General features: G+C 35.0%; 4 protein-coding genes and 1 non-coding gene across 5 annotated transcripts; 3 read left to right on the top strand and 2 right to left on the bottom strand.

Annotated features, from left to right (window-relative positions):
• Positions 1 to 4,064: 4,064 nt before the first annotated feature.
• Positions 4,065 to 4,137, bottom strand: trnak-uuu (transfer RNA lysine (anticodon UUU)). The gene has a single exon. It is a non-coding gene; the product is annotated as a tRNA-Lys (tRNA).
• A 31-nt stretch (positions 4,138 to 4,168) lies between these two features.
• Positions 4,169 to 8,731, top strand: gatc (glutamyl-tRNA amidotransferase subunit C). Its single transcript, XM_056456863.1, has 5 exons — positions 4,169 to 4,506; positions 4,616 to 4,666; positions 6,233 to 6,402; positions 8,253 to 8,356; positions 8,615 to 8,731. The coding sequence occupies exons 1-5, from the start codon at positions 4,339 to 4,341 to the stop codon at positions 8,674 to 8,676; spliced, it is 555 nt and encodes a 184-aa protein (XP_056312838.1). The 5' UTR covers positions 4,169 to 4,338; the 3' UTR covers positions 8,677 to 8,731.
• Positions 8,732 to 8,981: 250 nt separating this feature from the next.
• LOC130228438 (uncharacterized) lies at positions 8,982 to 10,187 on the top strand. Its single transcript, XM_056456865.1, has 2 exons — positions 8,982 to 9,277; positions 9,413 to 10,187. Exon 2 carries the CDS (start codon positions 9,416 to 9,418, stop codon positions 9,875 to 9,877), a length of 462 nt encoding a protein of 153 aa, XP_056312840.1. The 5' UTR covers positions 8,982 to 9,277; positions 9,413 to 9,415; the 3' UTR covers positions 9,878 to 10,187.
• A 3,697-nt stretch (positions 10,188 to 13,884) lies between these two features.
• Positions 13,885 to 15,023, top strand: LOC130228439 (uncharacterized). Its single transcript, XM_056456866.1, has 2 exons — positions 13,885 to 13,972; positions 14,087 to 15,023. The coding sequence occupies exon 2, from the start codon at positions 14,095 to 14,097 to the stop codon at positions 14,566 to 14,568; it is 474 nt and encodes a 157-aa protein (XP_056312841.1). The 5' UTR covers positions 13,885 to 13,972; positions 14,087 to 14,094; the 3' UTR covers positions 14,569 to 15,023.
• A 3,635-nt stretch (positions 15,024 to 18,658) lies between these two features.
• On the bottom strand, positions 18,659 to 24,087 carry pxmp2 (peroxisomal membrane protein 2). The gene is made up of 5 exons (XM_056456867.1): positions 23,849 to 24,087; positions 22,041 to 22,163; positions 21,769 to 21,931; positions 19,260 to 19,379; positions 18,659 to 19,185 (listed from the first exon to the last, which is right to left on the bottom strand). Exons 1-5 carry the CDS (start codon positions 23,956 to 23,958, stop codon positions 19,117 to 19,119), a joined length of 585 nt encoding a protein of 194 aa, XP_056312842.1. The 5' UTR covers positions 23,959 to 24,087; the 3' UTR covers positions 18,659 to 19,116.
• Between the last annotated feature and the right edge of the window lie 594 nt (positions 24,088 to 24,681).

Below are 24,681 nucleotides of genomic sequence, written 5' to 3' on the forward strand. Positions count from 1 at the left end.
ACAAAGATTGTAAAGCAAATCAGAATCAAGTGTAGTCCAGACTACTATAAAGACTTTATTATCGTCTACTCTGCATAATTTGTGATCAGGTGTTAATCATTGTCCTGCATCGCATATTGATTTCTTCATGTGCTGAATATATTCTAAAAGGAGTAGAAATTAATTTATAGTCGGTATGTGCTGTTATACATTTCTTTAAATCTGAATGTATGCATTTTGTCTGTTTTTTATGTGAGTGTTCTTGCTACTCTATTGTCAGTCACTACAAAAGAGTGTTAAATTAAATGTATATTAAATGGTAAATGTACTTGTTTTAAAAAAAACTAAATAAAATGGAATTGTTCTTATTTTTCCAACAAATCTAATCATATATCTTCTTTTCTGGAAAATGGTAAGTATATGGGGTTTTGTGTTGTTGTTGTTTTCCTCTTAGGAAGTCTATGGTAGTGAATGGGCTCTATGCACAGCTAGAGTTTTATAGCCAACGATAAACTTCCGGTGAAAGATTAACGTGACTATTTTCAATTTCACAATGTTTTTACAACATCAATTTTGTAATGTAAGAACAATACATTCAGTTAAATAGACTTAAGCATTTACTTAGTTGTTCAAGCTTAAAACGAGATTTAATACCGCTGTAACCGCTAGCACTGTCAGTACCAGCAGGCTAGCGCAGACATTCTATTGAAAACACTGGGGTAACATAAACTGTCATATTTGAAAGACACGGTAGGGGGAAATAGCATTTAATGCAGTACGTCTTGTCCGATCTGAGACCTACTTCGTATCGTATATCTAACAGGCAGTGAAGATCGCTGATTTTTAAAGAAATCAGATCTTAAACATGACAATTTTGTAATGGAAAAACTGTTCACCGGAAGCCCTTGTGCTAACTTACCTGGCTGAAAATAAAAGTCTGTGTACATATAGCCCATAGAACTGTATGGTAAAAAACTGAAAAATGGCACAAAGATGACGTTTTAACAGTAACCAAAGCAATTGTGGAGTGTTCAGCTGAGTCCATATAGCACAGCTGTCCAACATTTGATACATGTTTATGCTAATTCTGACATTTTATCACTTTTTTGAACTCCTGGACCGTTTGGTCTGATTTTCTTAAAAATTTGAATGATTGATTAGTAAAACCATTGTCAAATAATGCATGAAACAATTTGACAGCCTTTGCTAAAGCTAAAATTTGGTTCGTTATGAAAACCCAATAGCCTTAGGTTATCTGCAGTTTCTTACCAACCTACGTCACACATGATGTCACACTGGTCCCCGGTTGCAAAAAAACACAGGCTGCAATAGAAAACATGTCGTGTTGTGAGGTAGGATGCCAAATTCGAAAGTCCAAAAATAGAAAACTTAACTTTTACCATACACCACACTGCTTTAATGCCAACTGCAGACGTCTTTGGCTAAAAGGGGAGCTGAATGAAGTGACGACCTAATTATAAATGCTGGACTCTGCAGTTCTCATGTTATATCAGGTAAGCTCACCCTATGCTGAATCATACACATTACTCGTTTTTAATTGCAGAAATGATTTCAGCAAAAACAGTTACATAAGGTTAATTAAACTGCGGACACTGAATGCTAAGAATGAAGCGTGAAAGTGTAAGTTATTAAGGTAAACTTGGTTTTATATTCACACATTCATTCAGTGACAACTTGTGACACACTCCCTATATTGTTCACTACGGCACTTTGAATATTCGGTCTGAAATAACCTGCAAATGTGAAAACAACATTAACACTGTTTATTTGACTGTGAACAATGTTGTACTTTGATAGTCATTGGCTGCTAATATGATTTTGCTATTTAGAGTTTGCAAATAATACTTTTATGAAATTATATTATTAAGGAGAAAGTCCGAATGTGCGAATATAAAACCAACTTTACCTCTATGTGTAAGTTCACATACCCTGCCGTACAGGTGCAGTTCTCTGTCAGAATGCAGTTGTTTTGCTTGTTGATGATTACCCAGGTCTTGTACAGTTCCGTCTTTTTTCCTTTAGCTAGGCAGAACCTCGTTTTTAGCACTACATAGTGTTGAATCTGGTAATCATGGAACATTATTTCTTGCATCTGACCACACAGAACAACATTGTTGGCATCCAAATCTAACCCCGCCGGTCCTACGCCACCCCACCCGCTCCGAGCTGGTATCGAACCGGCGTTCTTCCACATGGGAGTCGGTTGCTCTAACAAGGAGGCTCTTACTAGCTGGCCTCCGTTACACAAAGACTTGTAGGCCTTTAACTTCTCTCTTGTAAAATCACTTGGAGCTTTAATGACATTGTATATTTGGGGCTGGATGTTTGGTCATTTCGTCTTATCCAATATTCATTGGGAGCGTGCTATCGCAAATGGACCCGTCAGATGAACGGCGCTCACTTTAAAGTTCATTTTACTGAGTCACTGTGCTTATCACTGGGTGACGAGCTGTTATAATATGCTGAAAGCATTATGTAAATAATATACATAATATGTAATCAATATACCTTATTCTAAGACAACAACAAACTCTGTACCGCATCGGATGGTATTCCCTCGCTGTGAATGCTAGCGCTCCCGTTTTTTTTGCTACCTCCCTGCGCGCGCATCCTGAATGTTTACAAACATGGTAATTGGTCTGTTGGTCAGAAAATTAATAGCTTTTTTTTTTTTTTGGCTCATACCTTTAACAGTTTAATAATGGTTTAGCCAGATATCACTAGATTGGGAATGACAGTATATGAAGTAAAAATAAACAAATAATAAAATAATAAAAATATACACACATTTATCCTATTATCTTCATAAAAATACAATATAAAACATGATTTTTATCTTTAGTACTTTGCTGTTAAAGGTCTCAAAAATGTAGAGGAAATTCCACTCGTTACTGTCCATCATGTAACATTGGATTACAAAGTAATGTAATTCAGCATGCTGTACTTCAGTAGCTGTACTGCACTTTAACTGTACTGTACTGAATATTTCCATTTGGGGAGACCTTGCATTGTAACTTAGTTACGAGTAAACCTTGAATCGAAACGGCCTGCACTTAAATCATGTTGTTTATTTTGGTTCTAATGGAAATTGTTTGGATTCAAGGTTTTGATGTATTGTAGATTAAGCAAGTCTTGTGACAAAAATGAGTATGGGATATTTTAGCCGTGATAAATCATTGGACCGTAGATACTTAAGTACATTTGAAGGCAAATACTTTTGTACTTTTATTCAAGATTTTATTTTTACTCAAGTAAAAATTAACTTAGATAATCTCAACTTTACCTCAAGTTGCCTACTTGGTTTGTGTACTTTGTCGACCACTGAAAATTACAATAAAATTGTATTTAAAAGGTTTTTATTCATATTGCCTATTGTCCTCAGACTAGCATTTTTGTAATTAACTAAATTTGTAATTATTTTAAAATAGAAATGTATAATCAAGTTTATAGTAGTTAACCACTGGCTGCTTGACTGTGTGCTTCCTGATATAACATTGTCAATGTTATAATAGTAAATATAAACAGTAAGTAATACATGGCATATTAAAGAGTTAGAGACGTTAAAAAAGGTTTTTTTTTTCTTCTGTTGAACACAAAAGAAGATATTTTGAAGAAAGCTGAAAACTTGTAACCATTGATGTCCATAGTGGGATAAACAAATACTATGGAAGTCAATGGTTACAGGCTCAAAAAAAATTGTTTTGCTCATTTAAACTACTTGTTTAAAATGAGCTGAAACAACACAACTCTTGAGATTTCATTGGGACAAATAATTTTTTTAATGTTCAATCCATATAAATTTGTTAAAACTGTAAAGTTAGCTTAATCGATTTCTGTTGGGACAGCATGAATGAATTGCAGAACCCTGCATTTTTACAGTGCAGGTTTCCAGCTTTCTTCAAAACATCTTATTTTGTGTTTAAAACAAGAAAGTACAGTAAATCTTTGAAACAAGTGAAGGCAAGTAAATGTTTTCAGGTTTGGGTGAACTATAAAGGTGAAAGAAGTTCAAGGGAAAAAAGTCCCTCTTCGATTAATATTAAAAAAAGAAAATAAAAATCGTTCGCCCGAACAGGGACTTGAACCCTGGACCCTCAGATTAAAAGTCTGATGCTCTACCGACTGAGCTATCCGGGCTCTTACATGTTGATGTTCTATCCTCCTCTGAGAAGGTACGTCGAGTACTGTAAAACGTACTACTTCCGGATATGTAAACCTATCCTTTCTTTTTTTGTAGGTAGAGCGCTTGTAGTAAGGAGCCCTCAGCAATACCGACATCCATTTTTATCCGACTTCATACGCAAAGCAACTGGACATATTTTGGAACGCGATTTTATCATGTTTTGTAAATGTGCTGCGGACTTTTTAAGAGCGCTGCGGCCCGCGCCTCCTCGGTTTGGAGTTTTAAATCTGACCGCTCTAAACGCATCTATGTCGGCTAACAGAACGTCCTGGTCCCGCTGGACACATATGCGGGAATCAAGTAACGCCGCCTGGACACCCAAGGTAAAGAGTAATTAATTTAAAAACTATAAAGATGTAAATAAACCCTTTACTGCATGAACAAATATCTAATTTGCAACATATAATAAAAAACACATATTTTACTCTTCAGGTTCCTCAAGCACCCACATGGGAGCCCGTAGCTGAAAATCAACTACCACCGGTAAGGGGTCTTTATTTTTACATATACGTTTTATACTGCAACTTGATTATCATTTGTGTTTTTTCCATATGCAATTAAGAAATGTGAAAAGGGCTAATTTTTGTGACGTTAATACATTTTTGTTTCTTTACCCTATTAACTACCTTAGCAAAAAGTGGCAATACTAACGTTAAATCTTGTCAAAACATGTAATCAATTCAGAGTTCACGTTACTGTTATATATTTCTGAACTAAATAGTGTTTCTTAAACCTTACAACAGAGGGCAACAGAGTAACTTTTAAACCTCCAGAAACTATATGTTCTATTTTATTGAATAATAAAAAAACCTACAGAAACTGCAGCTCAACGTAGAATTTTCCAAATTATTATTATAAATGTCAAAACATTTACTGTACATCAAATGTTACGAGAACAGATAACAATAATAATAGAAAAGGCAGATGAAAAGATTCTTCATCTCTACAATTGTGTTGTTTTTATGCCTTTCATAAAAAGAACAAAACAATTTCTATAATTATAGTGTACGAAAAATGCTAATAGTGGGTTCTTACCCAAAAAAAAGTGTATAAAGACTTACAAAGTGGAACAAAAAAATAACAATATATTGAATAACAATTAAAGTAGTGATTTTTAAAAAAATATTACGAGTTAAGTATTGTCAGAGAGATACATTTAAACCATAGACTTTATACAATTGATTCATTCATTTTCTTTTCGGCTTAGTCCCTTTATTAACCTAAATACTCCTTAAAAAGAGACAGAGAAAAAAAAATTTTTGGTGAAATTTACACTCACCTTATTCAGCTCCATGACAGCCTGATTTACAAATGACTTTTTTAATTTCACTTGGGACTCTAAATCGACGGTTTGACTTTAATGGTATAAATTCATGATTCAACACAAAATTAGGGTTCGAAATGATGTTTCTTGCCAGCCTTGTGAGGTTCTTGTAATTTCGAAGGGTCATAACATTTCTCAAGAGGCATTCCTACTATCCTTGAACAGAATTTAATCTGGTTCATCAAATTTGTTTTAAGATTGACAGACTGACTCATATACTATAAAGAATTACAATACTGCAGAACACTCATAAGTACAGACATAAATAAATGTTCAAGAATCTTTTTTGATGCTTAAGACAATAAAAAAATAAGTTCTTTGTTTTGTCTTGTTACACTATCAATATGATCTTTCCATGAAACCTTGTTGTCTACCCAAACACTTATATTTGTCTACCTGTCTGACAGGTTACTGAAGGTTACATTATGCATAACTACAGGGTTTGTAGATGCCTCAGATGTTGTGGACCTGAACACGATTTCCTCTGTTTTTTCTAGGTTAATCAAAATAGCATTTTAGTCACACCACTCCACAAGATTATTCACACTTATGTAGAAAAAAAAGACACACATTTTATTTTAATTTGTTTTATTTCATATGTATGAGAGCATTTAATCTATTTTATATATAAAATAAATTAAATATATATATTTTTTTACTTAAAAAGTTTCCTAAAATGTATGTTTTCCTCCTAAATTAACAGTGTAACCATATTTAACATTTAGGCAACAAGAGTTTCACCAGATTTAGTGGACAAGCTGGAGAGACTGGCGCTTGTTGATTTCGGCAGTGAGGAAGGAGTGGACTGTCTGGAGAAAGCCATCCGGTTTGCTGATCAGCTTCATGTCGTTAACACTGACGGTGTGGAACCAATGGATTCAGTTCTAGAGGACAGGTAATTACTGAAACTCAGATCATCAGGGATCTGATCTGAGGAAAATATAACTTCATTAATTTATCTAACTTTTGATTGTATGATTATATCACCACCTGATTTCACCAAGTAGGACAAGAGAAAACACTCTTTCTGAATGTATCAAACAAAACTCCAATACATGCACAGAAGATATGATTGGTTATCTTCACCTGCTCAACAGAAAGGGCTGCGATCGGTGAACAGTGTTTTCATTTTTAAAGCCGATGGCGGGAAAATCAGCCGCGGTTACAGTCTGTATGTGCATAATACGCAGTTATCACAGGTACTCCATAATAGACACAGTGGAGAAAACTTGCAGCTCAGGCACGCTCGTGTCAGAATCCACAAATATCGCTTTAACAGCCAAGAGGAGAGGGAAAGTTACCTCACAAACACACCAGCGGGGCAAATGTCCAAAGTGAGAGAGAGAGAGGTATTGGAGATGGAGCTTTACAGCATTTCTGCGTAGTAGTGAAAAGGGGCTTGTGTCCTATGCCGCCTTCATTGTAGTAAGAGCGTTATTTACTCGTCCCTCGCCTCCTTCGCCATAGTATTCTACTGCGACATCGCAAATAGGAGATAAATGACGTCAGTACGTAATAACCGGTTATGATCCATTTTAAAATCCTTTAACACTTGGCAAGCCATTGATTATCCCATTTATTCTGTGGTCTTTTGCCAAAGTTTAGACAAAATAAAAGTATTAATGCTCTTGGCAACTTAATATTTGACAATTTTCATCAGTTATGACATGCGTGTGTTTAACCATGTAAATGACACCGGCATATCTCATAGTAACATATGTTAGTTACCTGCGTCAGGTGTTTTTTTTTTGCCTTCACATTCTGCATTTAAAATCCTTTAACACATGGCAAGCCATTGATTATCCCACTTATTATGTGGGCATTTTACAACCTTTAGACAAATTAAAAGTATTAATGCTCTTGGCAACTCAATATTTGACAATTTTCATCAGTTATGACATGCGTGTATGTTTAACCATGTAAATGACATGGGCATATCTAATAGCTCATAGTAACATGTGTTAGCTACCTCTTCGCAATTTTTTTCATTTATTATAAAATCACATTTTGGGCGACACGATGGCTCAGTGGTTAGCACTGTCACCTCACGGCAAGAAGGTCACTGGTTCGAGTCCCGGCTAGGTCAGTTGGCAATTCTGTGTGGAGTTTGCATGTTTCTCCCACAGTCTGAAGTCAGGCAGTACAGGTAAATTGTATAAACTCAATTGGCTTTCATAGTGTATGAGTGTAAATGTAAGAGTGTATGGGTGTTTCTCGGTGCTGGGTTGCGGCTGGAAGGGCATCCTCTGCATAAAACACATGCTGGATCAGTTGGCGGTTCATTCCACCGTGGTGACCCCTGATAAATATATGGACTAAGCCAAATGAAAATGAATGAATAAAATCACATTTCATACTTCATATTTGGAAGTTGATTGATCCCCGTCGGCTCCTTTGTGATGTACACGACATGTCTGTGTTCTTGCGATTACTGCATCTGTCACTGAGTTACTATAGTTACTACTAGTGTTTGAAGGTAGGGCATTTATTTCTGTGATCAACTGTGATCAAAACTGATTGGAACTACCTGTGCATCAGTCGATATTATTACACACCTCCTAGTCATTCAGAATCAAGAATTTCAGTAGACCATGTTAATTATTCCTCATAATTATTTGCCATATTTTCTCGGCCTAAAATGGTGGATCCAGTCTTGCTCTCTGTAACGTCCAAGTATGTTTGCTCACAGTACAGTGTCAACATTTCCTCATTGTTTTCATTTTTTGTACTCCATGCTGTGTACAGAGAGCTGTATCTGAGAGATGATACCGTAACTGAGGGTGAATGTGCCGAAGAGTTGCTCCAGCTGGCCAAACGCACAGTAGAGGAATACTTTCTGGCACCTCCAGGTTAAAAAGAATTTGCTAATCTGTTTTATTAGAACACATTCGTCTCCATACTAACATTTTAAACCTAGATTTGTATATTCAAATGATTTAGCCAGAGATGAAAGGTGCATTTGGCTTTTAGAAACTTTTAATATGCCTAATTTTGATTCACTGTTTACACATTTTCTCATCAGATAAGGTGTATTGGCTTCTTTATTATTCATTATTTGTATGATATACTGAATGAATAATAATATTTAATTGTTTTTTTTATTGCAGGAAACATCCCACTCCCAAAAAGAGAAGAGAGATCTGCTATGCTTAAGGACTCCGAATTTTGATGTAAACGTAACACTGGCTCTGGCGTGCATTATAATAAATATTTATTTCAAAATATCTCATCTGTTGTACTGTGTTTGATTGTGGTGTGGTAATGTTCCACACATATTTAAAGGAAAAGTGTGATTACATTTTTTATAGTAACTGAAATGTATTCATAATTTGAAACTAATTAATAAACAGCTTACTATATTACTTAATTTATTATATTATATAGAGTCATCTATCATATAATTCGTAGACGTTAATTAACAATAATACTAGGAATACCAGACATTTTTTTATTATTTGTTTTGCCTTTATAAAACAAGTCATCAAGTTAAATTCTCAATAATGTTTGTCTAACAAATGACTGGAAAATGAAAATACTGATGTCGCTGAACAAGAATGCATTGTAGATTAGCGCTGAACGGGTGAGAATGGAAACCGAAAGTTACTCAGCAAGTTTTTCAGAAAAGAAAAATGAATGGGTTTGTTTCCGTCTCTATATAACCTACTGTAAGTCCATAGCCTGAGGCACATTACAGCTGATGTTGGTGTGGTTTACCAGGCTTAATCAGAAGAGCAGCCGAAGCATTATTCAGCGGAACATCTTTACAACTCGTAAGCTTCAATTATGTCTATATTTTCTAATAACTACATGTACTAGCCTAATTATTTAAAGGAACCAAATGTTTAATTATCAATGTAAAATCAAATAACAGCAGTTTTAATATGGTAATATCTCATTTTTTCTAGATTATGAAACTGACAGTAAAGTTCATGAGTGGATATGAGACCCTGGAAGTGAGCGATGATGCCTCGGTTGGGGAACTCAAACAGCGCATTTTTCAGCTCGTCGGTGTGATTACGTACGAACAGAAGCTTTGTGTGAATCATGATAAAAATAATATTCTTAAGGATGACTCCAGGAGCCTCAGCAGTTACGGGTTGAACTCTGGCTCGGAGGTGATCCTCCTCATTAAGCAATCTTTCCAGGTGTTCGTCAGGAACCACAGCGGCCAGACTAAAACCTATGATGTGGACGCCAACGAGACCGTCGATCAGCTACGGGAAAAAGTCTACCGCAAAGAGAGAGTCCCGGTGGATGAACAGCTGCTAACTTGTAACAGCAAACAACTCCAGTCTGGCATGAAGTTGCAGGACTATGACATCAAAGCAGGAAGCACCATTGACTTGGGTCTCCGTCTTCGGGGAGGATAATCGGAGATCAGCGCGATCCTATTTATTCTTTTATTTATTGGTGACTAAACGGTAAACATACCGAAAAATACTAAAATTCTTTCCATAATATATTACACGTAGCATAATAGGCTATAACAGGTCTTGCATATTGTAGCAAATTATTTTAAGTCATTTGATGTATTAGCTTAATTTGGTTTTGAATGATTTGTGTAATAGAGTGTAAAATGTGGAGTGCACGTAATCCTTCATTTTCAGTTTAATGATTCCACATACATGTGCTGATCTAAACCTGTTACTTTTGTTGTATAAATTCCATTTAAAATAAAAACGTACCAAACAAACCAATTCTGTGCATTGTGTGTGTTTTCTCATGAGAGGGGAGAGTGGGGAAGAAAGTAACGATGATAAGAAAATGTTTTTAGCAGAAATATATTTTTGCCGTGGTTACTAACTCACAAGAGTGCTCTATCAATATCAGGTGTTATTTTGTATCGAGGTAGAACAACTCCAATATACAAATTGTAGCTTTAAGCAAAGGTACCTCATGCAGAGATGAAAGTAACAACATTTGCTAGATTTAATGGCTTAATCGGGCTTATTATTAATATATCCGAGTATGACCTTGTTAATGACTACTGCATACATATTTTGGCCTTTATTTCTGCAAAAAAATTTTAAACAGCATTTTCATTTTAAATTTCACTTCCAGCAAAAGTTTCAAAAGCAATCCAACAATGCAAAATGTTAATTTTTTTATTATTATTGGCAATATGCATGAATATTTTAAAACATCTGATTCCAAAAACTGCAAACTCTAATGTGGAAGTGAAAAACAAGGCATGGCTATTAGCAGTGGGACATACTGTAACTAACAGTGTTACTTTCGTCCCCTCAGAAACTCTTGCCATTTAATTCTGATTTACTTTTAAACTAAAAAAAACTTAGGATGTGTTATTGCACTAAATAACTTGTAGATTGATCATTACTGTGACACATGAAAAGAGAAACACAACTTGTAATAAGGAAAAATAAAACACTACAATAATTTACTTTCTGCATTTAAAAACAGAAATTTGGAGCCAACTGTGGCACACAGTCCCAAATCTGGTGATATTTGGCAGCTCCATCAAGAGTTGCACACTGCCTGGAAAGCAAATGTTGTCAGGGCTTTGAGAAAATCGCTTTGACACTTTCATCCCGCTCTCCCCTATATGGGAGTATGGATTTTAAACATTTTCATTTAACTGCATGAACCAATACAAGAGGACATTTCCATTTTCCGAAGCTCATCATAACGTATATGTAACCACTGTTATTATCATAGTGATATCTGTCCATTGCAAATGAATTATTTTGTGAATGCAGTAGTGTGATAGAAAAGCAGCAGGCCCAGCTGTAATGTCCTGTCTGCTGTGTGTTCTGAATTGGCTAAAGCCTTGAAAGATGTGTGTACAAAATAATAGCAGTGTGGAGTTTAAGGAGAAACCGATGAAAACCGATGTCAAAAATCTTTGTTTATTAAGGAGGAAAGTCAGCAATGTGTCTCATAAAATTTAAATATTTTTCTTTCCAAATTATAATGTAAAATGGGTCATAAAATGTTCAAAAGAACAATGTAATTTAAGTAAAAAAGTTGATTTGAAAAGGGAAAACATACAAAGAGGTGGAGCAAATTATAGGGTGCTCATCTGAAATGATCTCCAATGCTTTAAAATGGCAACAAAAACCTGAAACACATGGGTTTTTAAATGTATTTGAACAGGGCAATGCTAGGGCCAAACGCAATCTGGGCTCACAGAAATTCACAGATTTCCTTAAAATTTTTTTGTCCATCATTGAGTTCATTTACTTGTGTAAATATGTATATTTTTTATTTCAGTAATTTTATTAACTTATATGCAAATGTTAATTTGATTTATTTACAATGCAGTTAGTAAAGTAATATTTTCTGTCTTTTAGTAAAGATATTATATAAGAGCCTTGCTTTGTTTACCAAACAAATGGATCAAATTGGATTTGCAAATTTAAAATTACATTAATTTTAGTCATTATTTTTTTGTTTTATGTTTAAGGTTTTTAGGTACTATACTCAAAATTATTCAGCATGAATCTGCTGATTGTTTACAAAATTCTACACAGAAATACCTCTAGTCTGACCCTAGTAATGTACCCCCCACCCCCACCCCCACCCCAATAAGTGGGTAGCATCTTCGTTTCAGACAAAAAGGACTGAGGTAATAGAGTCGCCTTCTCAATCTCCTGACCTCAACCCAAATAAAAACTTGTGGAGTGATGATAAAAATTCAGGTTCTGAAGAAAAACACAATATTTGCAGGAACTGTATGGACCGAAAAAAAACCCTGCTTGGTTGCTAAATGTTTTATCATAATTAAAAGTAATAATAATGTCTCCACAATTAGTTATTAGTTTAGTAGTTTGAACTGAAGCACAGTATGTCACAGTATGAATTTTAATACTGCAATTTTTAACAGCTTAATTTTCACATTATTTGCCTTCTGTAAAAAAAAAATCGCATAATATTTTGATTTAGAATTGATGTTTCCATTATATTTATATATTTGAAATATATAAAAGCAATTGAAAAATACTTGCACTTTGTTCACTTTTTTGATCAGATTTAGAAAATTGCATTAATTACTTATTTTAAAAAGTCCAATAAAACACTGGTTATGCTTAAAAGTATCACTTTGCCATGACAAATATAAAACTTGTCTTTAAGTCAGCTGCTAAAATGTCTAAAATGAGGACATTTAAATATCACACTAAATAATATCAGTTACTTGACAGGTTTTCTTATGTAACAAACACTCATTGTTCTAATAATGTCACGAAATAGATTGGAGCGGGTGTGTCGTTTTTGTATGACGTGCTTTACTTGGATTTCCCCAATCATGTGACCATAGAAAGCTCATTCCAGTGATTTCATGTTATGCCAAAATAAACTTCGCAACTGTTGTTACATTTAGTCTCACTTACTGAAAAAAACAGCTTAAACCAGCCTAGACTGGTTGGCTGGTTTTAGCTGGTCGACCAGCCTGGTTTTAGAGGGGTTTTGGCCATTTCCAGGCTAGTTTCCAGCCATTTCCAGCCTGGTCCTAGCTGGTCAGGCTGGAAAATGACCAGCTAAAACCAGCTTGACCAGCCTAGCCAGGCTGGGAGCCCAGCCAAAACCAGCTATGTCCAGCTTAAACCAGGCTGGTCAAGCTGGTTTTAGCTGGATTTAGCTGGTCATTTTCCAGCCTGACCAGCTAGGACCAGGCTGGAAATGGCTAGAAACCAGCCTGGAAATGGCCAAAACCCCTTTAAAACCAGGCTGGCCAACCAACTAAAACCAGCCAACCAGCCTAGGCTGGTTTAAGCTGGATTTTTCAGCAGGGTTGTATTTCATTTGTAAATACAGTTTTCCTTGTAGTTTACAGAAAAAGCAGAAAGCTATATTCTTTCTTTCTCCAAAAAATAAAATAAATAAATAGAAAATATAACCATAACCAACCTTCCCAATGCTGTGGTTGCACAAATAAGAAGTGCAAGTGTGTCTATTTAACTTTTTCAAACATCTTAGTGAAACAAAAGGTCAGAATATGGATATAACAATATTCAATCCATTCAGTGTAACCTATTATAATATTTATGTAAAAATTAAACCACATAATAGCATTTGCCTCATATCTTTTTGTATGTAGGCCATTAGGCTAAAATAACATTTTATTATATTTTACAATCTACATATTTAATTTATTATATTAATTTATTCTGACAAATGCAACATCCATTGATTGATTATTGCTGCTCAAAACCACCTTTTTGTCTCTAATGTAGGATCATTAGTTAATTTGCACTGGCTGTTGATCAGAGACTTGCCCGGGCTTGCATCAGCAATTTTGGGAGAATGGAAACCGAAAGTAATTTCCTGCGCTTTCGGAAACGAAACACTAGTTGGAGGCGGGGCTTGAGTTCATGCCTTAAATATTCTTGCCTCTGATCACTGTAGCACATCACTTGATTTCGGTGCGACTTACAGAACTTAATCAAGGAGGAAGAAAATAATCAGCGAAAGCCTCATTCAACAACTTGTCTTAACAATATAGCTCGGTAAGTCCTTCATCATGTAATTATTAGTCCTATACGTTGATGCTTTTAAAAACAGCACATTTTAAATAGGCATAAATTGTTGTCTTAATTTAATAATTTATTTTATTCGGACAGGTGTGACGATGCAGCTGATAGTAAAACTGCTTAGCGGTGAGGAGAAGCGCCTGGAAGTAAGCGGTGATGCTACCGTTGGAAATCTCAAACAGGTTATCTCTCAGTACTTCAAAGTACCCGCTTTTAAGCAGAAGCTGTCGGCCGAAAACGGTCAACGGATCAGCCTGGAGGATGAATCCCGGACCCTCACCAGCTACGGGCTGAACTCCGGCTCGGTGGTGATGCTCCTCATCACAACTAATCCCGCATCTTTCCAGGTGTTCGTCAAGAACGAAAAGGGACAGGTCAAAACTTATGATGTGAACGCCAACGAGACCGTCGATCAGCTCCAGACCAAGATCTACCAGAAAGAGAGAGTGCCGAAGGACCAGCAGAGACTGATTTTCAACGGTAGACAGCTCGAGTCTGGCATGAAGTTGCAGGACTATGACATCACATCATTGAGCACCATTCACATGACGCTCCGTCTACGAGGAGGATAATGATGCAGAAAGCTGTTAAAATGTTACTACTCCGTGTTTTGAGTAGTTCTGTCAGTCCTGCGGTGTTCTTGTTAACTTTACGTTGACTGTAGTAAGTTATAATTCCAGGCTATTGTTTATATTCATGTATGATACAGCAGGGCAAAACATCGTTCCTCGTAACAAAAGATAGGCCTACTGCTTTATAATGGCAGTGATGAGCAATTCTTTAAATTCATTTGCTGTATTTTGCATTGTTATAAAAAATAGCCTAATAATTTAAACCTTTCCAAATTTGTTTTTGTTAAAAGTGCTAAAATCTATTCAAATGTTTATTCAAGTGTTTTCAATGCCGTGATGTTCACACGGTATTATGTCCTGAGCATGAACCTTCATGTTCACTGTAATTTCAGTGTATATATCTTTACATTCCTGTATCTTTAATATATATCACATTTTGCATTATTAAAAACAATAATAATGTTTTTGCTGTATTTTTTTATGTTTAAAATAAATAAATAATTGAAACATTTCCAAGCATGTGGTGCGTTTTTACCGACTTACGGATTAGTCCAGTGATTTCTTTTAAATCAGTTTGTAAGTCTGTTAATTATTACTCAAGATTTACTATAATGAAAACTTTATCATTTCTATTCAATAATGAAAATCAAAAACTGTAACTAGAAAGAAAGGCCTGATTACTATTATTATTTTTAATAGCCTATGATTCCATTATATTAATTTCAATAGCTTTTCTAGATCTAGGAATTTTAAAATTAGGTTACGACATTTAGCCAATCCAAGTTTTACACCTTGAGAACTGCTCTACAATAAATCAATCAAACAAATGAGTTAAAATAAAAAAAACAGAAATTTAGCCAATTATAACACTTGTTTGACTCATTTTAAATCGTCATCTGAGGCCCCTGCTGTCTATAAACGTTATGACAAACGTATAATCAACTAAACGTTTTAACATTTTTATCTATAAATGTACTAGTGTTTTATATATACAGTTGAAGTCAGAATTATTAGCCCCCCTGGTTATTTTTTCCCACAATTTCTGTTTAAGTTTTTTTCAACACATTTCTAAACATAATAGTTTTAATAACTCATTTCTAATAACTGATTTATTTTATCTTTGCCATGATGACAGTAAATAATATTTGACTAGATATTTTTCAAGACACTTCTATACAGCTTAAAGTGACATTTAAAGGCTTAACTAGGTAAATTAGGTTAACTAGGCATGTTAGGGTAATTAGGCAAGTTATTGTATAATGATAGTTTGTTCTGTAGATAGTCAAAAAATTGTTTAAAAAGGATATTCAAAAAAGGGGACTGATAATTTTGACCTTAAAACGGTTCATAAAAAATTAAAAACTGCTTTTATTCTAGCCAAAATAAAACAAATAAGACTAAGAAAAAATATTATCAGACATACTGTAAACTTTTCTTGCTCTGTTAAACATCATTTGGGAAATATTTAAAAAAGAAAAAAAATTCAAAGGGGGGCTAATAATACTGACTTCAACTGTATAAAACTACAAGTTGGAAACTGATCAGATTGAGTTGACATTACTTGAAAGTGCATGTTGAGAACGCTGAAAAAAAATATTCAAAGATGATTCCTTGGATTTACTAAATTTTTCACGTTAAGTGGTTGTAAACTATTTATTTGGGCTGAATTTAAACAAACAAATTAAGTTGAACAATATTAAATTTAATTTGTTTGTTTGTTTAAATTCAACACAAATAAATTGTTTGTAACAGTTTTGCACGCAACACTTTTTTCAGTGAACATGCAAAGTCTAAGGCCATTCTTAAGAAGATTAAGGCAGATTTAAAAAAAATGAAATGTACAGTATCTTTACAGAGTACCAATACAACAGCTCGTTTATTTAATACAAGTATATTTTTTAATTAAGAACTAGTACTTGTACATTAGCAGCTTAATGTACAAGAACATTTTATAAGATAGCCTACTTTTATTTATTAGAAGGCCTCTGTGCTTTAATTATATACTAGTACTGAAACGATACTAGTAATTATGCATTCGATACTATTAACATGTGTACTTATTACAGCAGTGAGTGTCACATTTTTAGTTCATAAATACTAATGGCACTTATTATGTTTATGATTGTGCACAGATGTGTATTATAATAAAGACATTCTTGGAATTCCATCAAATATTTTAGCATGGATTTTATTTGTTACTTGTTATAAAATACAGAAATAATCATCTGTAGATTTTATTTTGTTATATCACTGGCATGTAGTTATTTCACATGCCTTAAAACTTTCAGATTATCTGAGTTTCCCTGGTCATGTGACCATAGGGAATTCCCTGACTTTCCAATGGTTCACTCAGGAGCTGCATCCACTCAGGAACGAAAAACATCCGTTTCTGATGAAACAATACAGAAGGCCAGTCTCCAGTATGCCAATAGAAATGGCACAAAACCAATTACGTGACCTACTGTTAACAAATATAAAGCCATACAATCTTAAAAAATGCTTTTCAAAAAGTTTTTTATTGGCATTTATGATTCCATAATGAAACTTTAACATCAACAAAACCTTTTTTATCTAGTGCTAAAAAGATATTTAGTTTATTATAATGTTCTTCACATTAGGAAAGATTTTTTTTTTCAGCCATTTACTTTAGTTTTTCCAAAATTATCAACACCACCATCATCACTTAAACTCCTTTTAGGAACTTTATTTAAAAAATGTTGTAAGTAGAACAAAAATAGAAATAAGGAAATAGTAATGTATACTGTTTTATTGTATGTCAATTGTTCTCCTTCAAAAAAAATTTACTAACTGCATATTCCCCGGCCACTTTATTAGGTACACCTGTCCAACTGCTAGTTTACGCAAATTTATAATCAGACAATCACATGGCAGCAGCTCAATGCCTTTAGGCACGTAGACATGGTCAAGACAATCTCCTGCAGTTTAAACTGAGCATCAGAATGGGGAAGAAAGGTGATTTAAGTGACTTTGAACGTGGCTTAGTTGTTGGTGAATTTAAGAAACTGTTGATCCACTGGGATTTTCACGCACAACCATCTCTAGGGTTTACAGAGAATGGTCTGAAATAAAGAAAACATTCAGTGAGCGGCAGTTCTGTGGGTGCTAATGCCTTGTTGATGCTAGAGGTCAAAGGAGAATGGCCAGTCTGGTTCCAGCTGATAGAAAGGCAACAGTAACTCGAATAACCACTCGTTACAACTGAGGAATGCAGAAGAGCATCTTTGAATGCACAACACATCCAACCTTGATGCAGATGGGCTACAGCAGCAGAAGACCACACCGGGTGCCACTCCTGTCAGATAAGAACAGGAAACTGAGGCTATAATTTGCACAAGCTTACCAAAATTGGACAGTAGAAGATTGGATAAATGTTGCCTGGTCTGATGAGTCTCGATTTCTTCTGCGACATTTGGATGGTATGATCAGAATTTGGCGTCAACAACATGAAAGCATGGATCCATCCTGCCTTGAATCAACAGTTCAGACTGGAACAGGAGATTCGCAATCATATATGTGCAGCCGAAAAATCTGTGTGTTGCTATGTCAATATGAATCAAAATCTCTGAGGAATATTTCCAGTATCTTGTTGAATCTATGCCACAAAGGATTAGGGCAGCTCTGAAGGCATAAGGGGGCCCAACAAAGTACTAGTAAAGTGTACCTAATAAAGTGGCCAGGGAGTGTACAGAGATAAACATAAAAAAAAGCATTAGGTGACTGCAACAACTGTCATACTACAAAATCCAGTGTGATGTAATTCTTGTGTCTGAACACACCCAGATGTTTGTGTCCTATGTCACCTTTATGGCCTGTCGTGTATTGCTTTTCTCAAGTATGGAAACAGAAAGCTGCTGAATCATCACAGCAAAGGAAATGTGGGGGTGAGTTTCAAAACAAACATGAATATTTAGAGCTTCATCTGTGTGTTTGTGGAAGAAACAATCTGCTTTATATGCAAATAATGTAATAAACTTACCTTACTTATTCAGCTGCAATAAAATGCCATATTTAACACACCTTCTTCCAGACACTGTGATAGAGTATTAAACCTTTAAATGATACTATTAGGGGAATTTTAAAAACACTTTTTATTGATGTTTGTGTGTGCTGGCATATATTATTTGAAAGCAAATGTCAAAAAACATTTTTTATCAGGGCAATACAAGTACATAACATTAGCAAGGTCACTGCTTTTCTTGTAGATTTTGCTTTAGATTTTAGAATAAACGGTTAAAGACTGCTGATAATAGCAGTAGTAATGACTACTTACAAAATAAGTTTGCCTCTGTAAGTATTTAAATGTTTAATTAATCAATTACAACATTGATTAATTCATGTTCAGTGAATCTGCAAGCATTAGAAAGACATTTAGAATGTAAATCTCAGGGCAGATTTTCTAAAATTATTCAGTGAAAATAACATTACAATTATCTACATTACAGTTATTTGACAGAAACTGACCTAATAAGGCACGACCTTGATTCACCTTTACACCAACCTAAGCCTGATGTAACTGGATTTGGGTTTTCATTTCCTGACAGACGCCAGGTAGGCATACCAGAATAAGGCAACCATGTTGGCGAACAGCACTCGAAACTGTAAAGATAGGAAAGAGACAGTGAGGTAATGGATCAAAAACAGCAGAACAGATGTAATGTTTTTATACTAACCTGTACAGGTACATAGTTGATATTGATGAACTGAAACGGCGTCCAGACCTTCCAGTTCATCTTCATTGCAGGCCAGTAACTTGTTTTAAGCTTGTTTTGAACATCTGCGAGTGTTTTGCCCTGCAAAGATCACATTTTGATTATTTTTCGGATATCTTCAGGAAACCATGCGACTATATCGAAAATATTCATTCATTTATTCGTTCGTTTTCTTTTCGGCCTAGTCCCTTTATTAATCAGGGATCGCCACAGCAGAATGAACCGCCAATTTATCCAGCATATGTTTTATGCAGCGGATGCCCTTCCAGCCACAACCCAATACGGGGAAACACCCATACACTCTTGCGTTCACACACATACACTATGGCAATTTAGCTTATTCAATTCACCTACACCGCATGTCTTTGGACTATGGGGGAAACCGGAGCACCCGGAGGAAACCCACGCGAACACGGGGAAAACAGGCAAACTCCACACAGAAATGCCAACTGACCCAGCCGGGGCTCGAACCAGCAACCTTCTTGCTGTGAGCTGCGCCACTGTGACGCCCATCGAAATATCTGTAAAAGTAGTCACAATAAGGCCCAATTCCTTCTTTTCGTATTATTTTTCGAAATTTTCACACCCCTTGGTTTCTGGTGTGGTCCTGGAAAATCTCGGTTTTAAGAGCCATCAAGCTACAGAGAATTGGGACAACTGGGTAAGGGGTAGAACTGGGATTGGGCCTACGCCTAACTCCTTTATTATTTGAACTCTAAATACAAATCAAGCACAGAGAGATACAATTAGAAGTGGAGGATATATGTTGGTGCCGTGACCCTGATAAAAGTAAGGCTTGGGAATGACTGCAACAGATACCAGCCAGTAAGTGATAAGTAAGCATTAAGAGTGATATCGATAAAGACATCATTTTAATAATCGTTTTGAATGTAAAACAACAGCAAAGCTCAGACCACAGCAATAATGAAAAGGTGTAGTGAAACGCTATAATTGGGATCACTTTCAGAATGATTTTTTTTTAGCTAATAAGATACAAAACCCTGATAGTCAGTTAGAATCGATTGAAATATAAAGGTTTCACACAATTTACAGCTACAGATGACATTGTTTACTACATTAAATACGATCAATTCATTCGATCAGAAGCACAAACTAAAAATAATTTTTTTTTTATTGTTCGTCCATGTGGATGCAAATATATTTATAATTCTCATGCTTTGTGTGAACGGGCCTTTACTCTACTGATCTCAAGAAGTATTATAGCAACTAACGCCAGCCTGTGGTCTCCCATTTAAATGGTGGAAAAAAATGCTGGTTCTATTAACAATGTTAGTAGAACTGGTTGTGTTAGGAGCCATTTTGAATTCCAATGTGCTACTTTTCCATTGTTTTTCTATGCAAGTGTGCACTCGCATCTTTTGCAGCATCTCGCATCTTTTGCAGCACCTCGCACATGAGCGGGACATTTTCAAGATGCTATGTCAAGTTAAAAGATTTTAAAGTTTTACATGCAGTGCCACTTGAAAATGTCAGTTCCAAAGCAATGGGCCAATCAGATAAACATGGAGGCGGGTCAAGCATTGCACACTTCTGTTTACAGTATAAAATGTAAAAAATATGGACGTAGTATCCGTGACGTCACCCATAGGTTTCTGAAAAGTGCAAATGAAGCTACAAATGGGAGTGGCCAACCATCGCCATTTTGTTGTTCAATCGTTTTCTGCTGTAAAGATGGCCATTTTAACATTGGAGTCCATGAAAAGGTGCTCTATTTTGGAGCCAGACCTAGCGGAATTTCAATGAATTGCAGTTTATTTTACTTCCGTATTGGTTTCACAAGGAAGTGTGGGATGTTGCCGCTTGGTTTTCAGTAGCAAGTTGGCATGAAAGCTGTTTTGTGTGATGTTAACATGCTGGAGGAGGCGCCTTTTAAAAAAATATTCCTACCTGAGCTGAGACTGAAAACTGATCAAACAGGGGAAGTTCATTGACCTGAAGCTCTACTCTATAATCTGGTCAAAGTTGAGCATCATGAAGGCCAGCCCACATCTACATGTCCATAAGAGTCCTGCTTATCATGACTGCCAACTACATCGGTGAGTGAAACCAGTCCTGTTGTTTCACACTTCACTACATTATAAAACCACATGCTTGTATCATCTGTCTTACCATCTTGTCTTAAAGTGACTTCCCCATTCTTGACAGTAAATGGTAGAACAACATGTCAGTAACCGTAAGTTGCATTCAGAGGTAGGCCTAAAAACTAGGTAAGTCCAAATATTACAGAAATTATGTAATAAAAACACTATTGCATGATATATTTGAAAATATTACACTAACCAATGTCCTTTATTGGAATTGATAGTTCCACAAAGAACTGTTAGCATCTTTAGAATTTTTCCATTGCACAAATATTAGTAAGACTCCTCGACTTTTCTTATTTAAAGACTCTTTTTTTTTTAAGATTTTTTTTTAATAATTCAAGTTAATGTCACAAAGAAGTCATTACCTCCAAAGCGTTCATAACCACATAAAAGAGCAAGAGGAAAGCAGGGGCGAATATCAGACGTTCCAGCAGAAGGCGCTTAATGAGGCAGTATGGGACAGTGGTTGGTAACAGGACCTCCAGGAGCTGGTAGAAGTAGTGACTGACTGGACCAGTGATAAAAAGGCTGAAAAATCAAATCCACATTCAAAAGATTATTAATCCATCATACAGCACTGATAGTAGATATTGTATTGGGATTTTATGTGGTTGAGTAAACTGATAGATATCTATACCCATAAATTGCAAAGTGTACAGGTCCCAGAATGCTGATTTTCTTTTTGGGACTATTTTCCTTCACATTCTTCTGGTACTCCAAAACTTGAGACAGAAGATTTCCCAAAGCAGACAGAATGCCACTGTAAGAAGGAACAAAATGGCACACATGGCTGTTTGTGGTCTTTTTGTGTTTTGTCCAGAAGCTAGTTTTAGTTTTGACAGGTTTTGACTGTCCCACCCTCAAGCCAACCAATAGAAAAAGAAGACCCAGTGCAAAGTCCTTCATGATAAACCTCTAATGGAAAAAAATATATAAATATATGTTCATTGGTAGACAGCGCTACCCAGCATTTAACAAGAACTTTTACTTTGCACCTACAATTTAGTAATTTTATTTTGTTTAAATCTTTCATTTAAAATAAATACAAACACACACACACACACACACAATAGTTTTAATAACTCATTTCAAATAACTGATTTATTTTATCTTTGCCATGATGACAGTAAATAATATTTGACTAGATATTTTTCAAGACACTTCTATACAGCTTAAGTGACACTTAAAGGCTTAACTAGGTTAATTAGGTTAACTAGGCAGGTTAGGGTAATTAGGCAAGCTATTGTATAATTATGGTTTGTTCTGTAGACTATCGAATAAAATATTAGCTTAAAGGGGCTAATAATTTTGACCTTAAAATGTTTTTTAAAAATTAAAAACTGCTTTTATTCTTGCCGAAATAAAACAAATAAGACTTTCTCCAGAAGAAAAATTATTATCAGACATACTGTGAAAATTTCCTTGCTCTGTTAAACATGATTTGGGAATTTTTTAAAAAAGAAACATTCAACTACATTTTGACTTTAACTGTAACTAAATAGATCAAATTATATTTATTTGTATATATTTATTTAGAGGTTTTACATAATTTCATTTACCACATAATGATTACATTCATTATTCATCATTAAAATGATTAGTAATTATATAATAATATTATGTATATTATGCACTGAGTTATTATTAATTATTCATATTAATGTTCACATACAATGGTGCATATTATTCAACCTAAATTGCTTATGATTAACGTTAGATTATGATTAGTCTATTTAGCCTAGTTATTCAGTGATTAACAAGAAAAACGAATAGTTTTTAAGATTTTTGGAAAACAATTTGAGCACTTTATTTAGTTATTAATGGTTGCCAACATTAGGAACATGCTTTGAGGAAAATGTTAAATTGTGTCTTATCGGTAATTTTACCTGTCATATAATTCTGATAACGTGTCTTCAAAATATATAATATTGTTATTTGAAAGACAGCCGGAATATTTAATGTAGATGAAGTATAGTTCGCTGTCTGAATATGTTCATTATAATAGTTGGTTAGTTGTTTGTTTCATATGCTTATTTGAACAATAAAGACACAAAATGAACCTCAGAATACATGTGTTCAAAACTTTTCAATGCGCAAGCAAAGATTCTAGATGTGCAATAAATGACAGCAAAACAGAGCAAAATGAATAAGTGTGCACTGAAAATTGTGGTAACTGCATAATAAGACAATACTTGTACACAAAATATTAATCACAAAATATGTTTTGCAATCCAAAATATTTAACAAGTTTTTTTAATTAAACTTTTTTTTATTTACAATCCTTTGTTTTTAACTACTATGTACTTGATTTCCCCTAAAATATATATTTTTAATTTAATTATAAAGAAACAAATCCAACCCTATAGCTGTAAACGTGGTGAAATCGATTTAAATCTAACTGAAGCAACAGCTAGCCAACTAGCTTAACAAAGACGTAAAACTGACCTCGTAACCGATTTGGTGATGATTGGATATTTCTTTAACAAACTTAAGTACTGCTGCAGTGCCCTCGCCAGCAAAGAGGGGTCTCGGACAAGTACGCTTTGCGTTGGCATCGTCACTTTAGTTTACTAAGGCAGCGTCTGAGCACTTATATCATGAGAGAGAAGTTTTTCGGTGGTTGTTTTTACTAAGTGCAAATGCTTCCTGCGAAGGGTGGTCGGACGCAGCGTGCGTGGTCTGAACGCCTGCGTCATAGAACAGAGCGGCGCTGTGTGATCCTATTGGATTAGTTCTTCATGACCACGCCCTTAAGTCCACGTGCTGTCTCTTAAAGTCACAAAACAGGCCAGTCCTTAAAGAGACAGAGCATTCTGTCATTTACTCGCCCTCGTGTTTTAACTTGCAGTAGTTTTCGCATTTAGAGATGATATCGACAATATTCATTTAATATCTAAACAGCAGAAGTTGTACAAATAGAAGAAGGAAAAATGAAATAAAAATACTTAGCTCTACACGTGACATGTGGCGTTTGCTGTTTGTTTCCAGAGCTCTTAATTGGGTAAAATAACTAGTCATAAACTAGTCGTTGTGTCAGGAAGTTCACAAGCATGGGGAATAAAGGTAATAATGTTCTTAAAAACTTCCAGTTCTTGCCTAGACTGATAGTTTGCTTCATAATATCTCGAGAGTCATCTCAATGTGTTTTTTTCTCCTCAGAAAGTATCAGTAGTACATCTACAAAATCTACTGCTGAAGAGTCTCCTACATAATGGATTTACAGCAGGTAAGTAGATTAACAGCCAATTTCCCCGTCATGAATTTATTATCTCAGCAAT

Source organism: Danio aesculapii, chromosome 5 (assembly GCF_903798145.1).
Source record: "Danio aesculapii chromosome 5, fDanAes4.1, whole genome shotgun sequence".
Classification (NCBI taxonomy): domain Eukaryota; kingdom Metazoa; phylum Chordata; class Actinopteri; order Cypriniformes; family Danionidae; genus Danio; species Danio aesculapii.

Coding starts and splice junctions, on each gene's coding strand:
- gatc (XM_056456863.1), top strand. CDS start 4,339: ATGTTTTGTAAATGTGCTGCGGACTTTTTAAGAGCGCTGCGGCCCGCG. Junction 6,403..8,252: donor GATTCAGTTCTAGAGGACAG/GTAATTACTGAA, acceptor TGCTGTGTACAG/AGAGCTGTATCTGAGAGATG. Junction 8,357..8,614: donor ATACTTTCTGGCACCTCCAG/GTTAAAAAGAAT, acceptor TTTTTATTGCAG/GAAACATCCCACTCCCAAAA.
- LOC130228438 (XM_056456865.1), top strand. CDS start 9,416: ATGAAACTGACAGTAAAGTTCATGAGTGGATATGAGACCCTGGAAGTG.
- LOC130228439 (XM_056456866.1), top strand. CDS start 14,095: ATGCAGCTGATAGTAAAACTGCTTAGCGGTGAGGAGAAGCGCCTGGAA.
- pxmp2 (XM_056456867.1), bottom strand. CDS start 23,958: ATGCCAACGCAAAGCGTACTTGTCCGAGACCCCTCTTTGCTGGCGAGG. Junction 19,380..21,768: donor TGGTTATGAACGCTTTGGAG/GTAATGACTTCT, acceptor TGATCTTTGCAG/GGCAAAACACTCGCAGATGT. Junction 19,186..19,259: donor TCAACTATGTACCTGTACAG/GTTAGTATAAAA, acceptor CTATCTTTACAG/TTTCGAGTGCTGTTCGCCAA.